Genomic DNA, 3,798 nt, shown 5'->3' with positions numbered 1-3,798 from the left:
GCGATAGTCGATGATTATTGAGAGATAATTTGGATAGACACAAGTTTGTTTAGTATTACATCACGGGCTGCGAACATTAGTGCTAAGCCTAGTTTTGTCCGGATTGAAAGTGCTGTTTCTCCTCATAATATAGCCTGCTAATTCCAATACTGGGTGTTTGCGTGTCTCATTGATTCGTTGGCTCGTCCGCGCTATTCTGACACATGTCCAATCATTTTCCCTGAAAAATGATAAACCTTGCTGATCTACTATCCTTCATCGGTCTCGGGCTGGTTGGTCGGTTCCAAAGGCGCCGAAAGCGCGGGGAAGGGGGGCGTTCATCGGTTCAAACCTAGTTGGCTAGCTTTCATTCTGACCGCAGGTGTTTTGGTCTCATTGGTATTGGTATGATTAGTCTAGGGATTGGTATTCGTTTTCCCTGAATCTGGTCGCTATATACCTTTGCGTCCAGCCGCCTGGCTATCATGCAACTCTCGTCACATCATATCTCTAGTGACTCCACGATATCTCGTGCAGACGACTAGCCGTTGCCTTATATAAGACTTTGGCTTTGGTCGCTAGGCAACTCGAGTCAGCCTGAAGCTAACGCCTGCACAACCATGCCGACCTTTTCTGCCTTGGCCTTGCTCAACAAAGTAGACACGTAAGAGATGCCAGAGGTTGTTGACGCTATGAATTGCTCGCTGATCATTCTCACGTATAGATGGCCGTACTATCAGCACGATCCTGAAATGTATCGAAAACATATGAGTGATTACTTCTACTTTTTTGTTCGAGGGGTGTCGGAGCCTTTGGGCTATGTCCACCGCACCGCAATTGATGCAATGATATGGCCAGAAGATATCTGGGAAATAGACCGCAATCAACGCTTCCTGACTCTCGGCGGAGCCGAGTTAGAAGCTAGTGACCGGACTCAAAAGTTACAAACCACTCTTCAACAGAATTTAGCACAGCACCGCGTGGTTAGTAGATGGTACAATGAAAGCCTCCCTGTCTATGCCCGCAATGGGGATCTCGTGCTAAATGTCGATCTCTCTGGCGTCGGTCTCTTTGGTGTCATCAGTCATGGTGTTCATGCCACAGGCTTCGTGCGCTTCAAGCGCGATGATGGTAGCCAAGAATATCAATATTGGGTGCCCCGCCGCTCGTACACCAAGTCCGCTTTCCCTAGCATGTTGGACAACTTTGTGGCTGGAAATATCATCTTTGGAGAGAGCCCTTTAGAGGGCATGATTCGAGAGGTCCACGAGGAAACGGGCATCTCTCCTGACTTCTCCAGGGCTCATCTACGTTCTTGTGGCACCGTATCTTATCAAATGTCAAGCTTAAATGACGGCTGTACTGGATGCCAACACCATTGCCAATTCGTGTTTGAGCTCGAGCTTCCCGCCAACATGAATCCCACACCAAACGACGGCGAAGTGGAGAGCTTCACATTGATGTCCTTAACCGAGGTTCAAGAAGCTCTCATGCAGGATAAGTTCACACCCTACGGCGCATTAACTTACCTGGCTCACTTTGTTCGCCATGGAATACTTAACTGCGAGAATGAGACTCGAATCATGGAGGTTTGTTCACGACTGCATAGGAAACACGAGCTTTTTGTTGCCTAGACTGGCTTGTGGTGGTCTCTTTTGCCTTACAACATGCGCCACTAGCTCCAGAATGACAGAATCAGAGCAAAGGCAACCATTGCAACGAAAAGATGATTTATGCATACGCATGCAACAATTTGAAACTGATGGTGAATTGAATGGGGCTGGCATTATGCTAGTGACCAATAGAAGGCAAACATATGAACTTTGCCCAGCTAAGCTCGTCAATCTTTACTCTTCTTGGTGCGTTTCCCATGACTAGGCATGATGAGTGGTTTGTGCGTTCTCATCGAGTTTTCTCTAATTGGGTGACATATCTGAATGCTCGGAAGAATGCCCAATGTGTCTTGATTGGTCCAGTTTCCACGTCGACTTCTTAGGCCCGCAATTATGTTGGTATCAAGACTTGGGCAACATTTGCATGATCTTGACATAGACAAATAAGACAAGGATAATCACCGGCTGAACAAATATCTCTCCTAGGGTGCTAAGGGTATGTGGTTCGGTAAAATACCGATGAGGATGTTCCGCATTATTTTGACCGCAGAAGCCAAACAATCATGCGGCCCGAGTGGTGGTCAAGATCTTCGGTCGATTGATATTGAAAGGTTTCGAAGAAACTGACGTGATAGAAGCCAGTACTTATTGGCTTGTGGAGAACCATTATTATCTTTACTGCAATGGAAACATATAAATTCTTGAATCGAGACGTCAAGTTCCAGCGCTTGACGACATATTACCAGTATCTTTCATTGATCTTGCGATAAACAAAATGCCTTCCAATAACACCAAGCAGCAGCAACCCTCGTACATCTCGCTCATGAGATGCAATGGTAAGTCGGGGCGTCGACCCTTTTAGAGGCTACTAGATTACTCATGCATAATTTAGCCTTCGAGCCTGGAGAGTTCTTCAGTAAAAAGCACCCTTCTGCTACAGTCAAGGTGAAAAGTGGCCTCACAGTTCACGACAAAGCTCCTAACAGAATTTTCGATAGTCAGCACAAGGTTCCTTCAGGTCCAACGTCAACTGTAGTCAGATTGATGGCCATGAAGTGCATATTAGGTCTTCGTCGGCAGCCAAGGCAAAAGAAAAGGCCCATTAGAAGTAAAAGTAAATTCCACTGGTTTATTTTAGACGCTCCTACATCGGAGCAGCAAAGTAAGCATAGGAAAGCAATCAAATATCAAAAAGCGTTTACTCGTGTCTACATGTTCCGGAGAGAGTTTACTACTTTTCTCGCAAAGACTTGCTCCTTGCACGCATATTGGGTACATATCACCCGAACTAGAACGTATATTGTCGAACCTAGCTAGGAACCTCAAGTAGCACTTTTTATGCTCAGTGATGCTATAAAATCTCTTCATACGATGTCCCACGTATGGTGCAGCTTCTCAGAGCTCCTACGCTACCTTCTTATGGCTGCTACTGTACGGTCTCTGGAAAGCCCTAAATAGCTTTGTTACAGGGTATTCTATGCTGTCAAGAAGGTCCTCTCTAATCTATATCCCAGATTGTCAAACTTCTTCCCCAACCACTGACGGTATCCCCTATTTTGTTGCCGATATCTTGTGTCTCGTGAGCCACAGTGTTAGTCGTGTCGCTGACGAAGCTCTCAGCCTGGTTGATGACTTCCCCGCCCGTCTTTGCAACATTATCAGCGAAGTTTTCCTCTTCGCGAGCACCCTCCGCCACAGTATCTCCTATACCGTTTAGTGTTTCTTGAGTAGCCTTCGTGGCTTCGTCAAAGAGTTTCTTGGCCCCATACTCTGTTTTATCGGCCACCTCTCCAATGGTGCTGGTCACCTTATCATATCCTCGCTTAAGACCCTTGCCAATATCATATACTGTTTGATTGATGGTGTTGTAGGTAGCATCAAGACCCTCCTTGATCAGGTCCACAGCTTCAGCTCCACCATCAACCAGAAGTTTCTCTGTTTTCACCAATATGTCTCCTAATGAATTGACGATATTGATCAAATCATTAGGGATATTTTCCATAGGCCTTTCGGCCAATGGTGGCTAGGTACCCTCCCAATCGAGTGCGTATCCCTTCTTGCCGACAAACTACCTAGTTGTATCAATAGGATTGTTATCGCCATGATTATGGCCATCAGCATTGGCATGGATACTCTCTTTACACAAGTAGGCTTGGAAATTGCTTCGATCTGAAGGGGTACGCTCATTCCACCAGGTCTCGACGAT

The 3,798-nt window shown here is 46.1% G+C and overlaps 1 protein-coding gene across 1 annotated transcript; it reads right to left on the bottom strand.

Moving 5' to 3' along the window:
• Positions 1 to 3,090: 3,090 nt before the first annotated feature.
• Positions 3,091 to 3,594, bottom strand: UCRPA7_220 (hypothetical protein; the record flags this gene model as incomplete). The annotated part of the gene is made up of 1 exon (XM_007912818.1): positions 3,091 to 3,594. The coding sequence occupies one exon, from the start codon at positions 3,592 to 3,594 to the stop codon at positions 3,091 to 3,093; it is 504 nt and encodes a 167-aa protein (XP_007911009.1).
• Between the last annotated feature and the right edge of the window lie 204 nt (positions 3,595 to 3,798).

Source organism: Phaeoacremonium minimum (assembly GCF_000392275.1).
Source record: "Phaeoacremonium minimum UCRPA7 unplaced genomic scaffold PA7_03_scaffold_16, whole genome shotgun sequence".
NCBI classification, from domain to species: Eukaryota; Fungi; Ascomycota; class Sordariomycetes; order Togniniales; family Togniniaceae; genus Phaeoacremonium; species Phaeoacremonium minimum.
The sequence above is the reverse complement of the archived record's forward strand: the minus strand, read 5'-3'. Positions and strand labels throughout refer to the sequence as shown.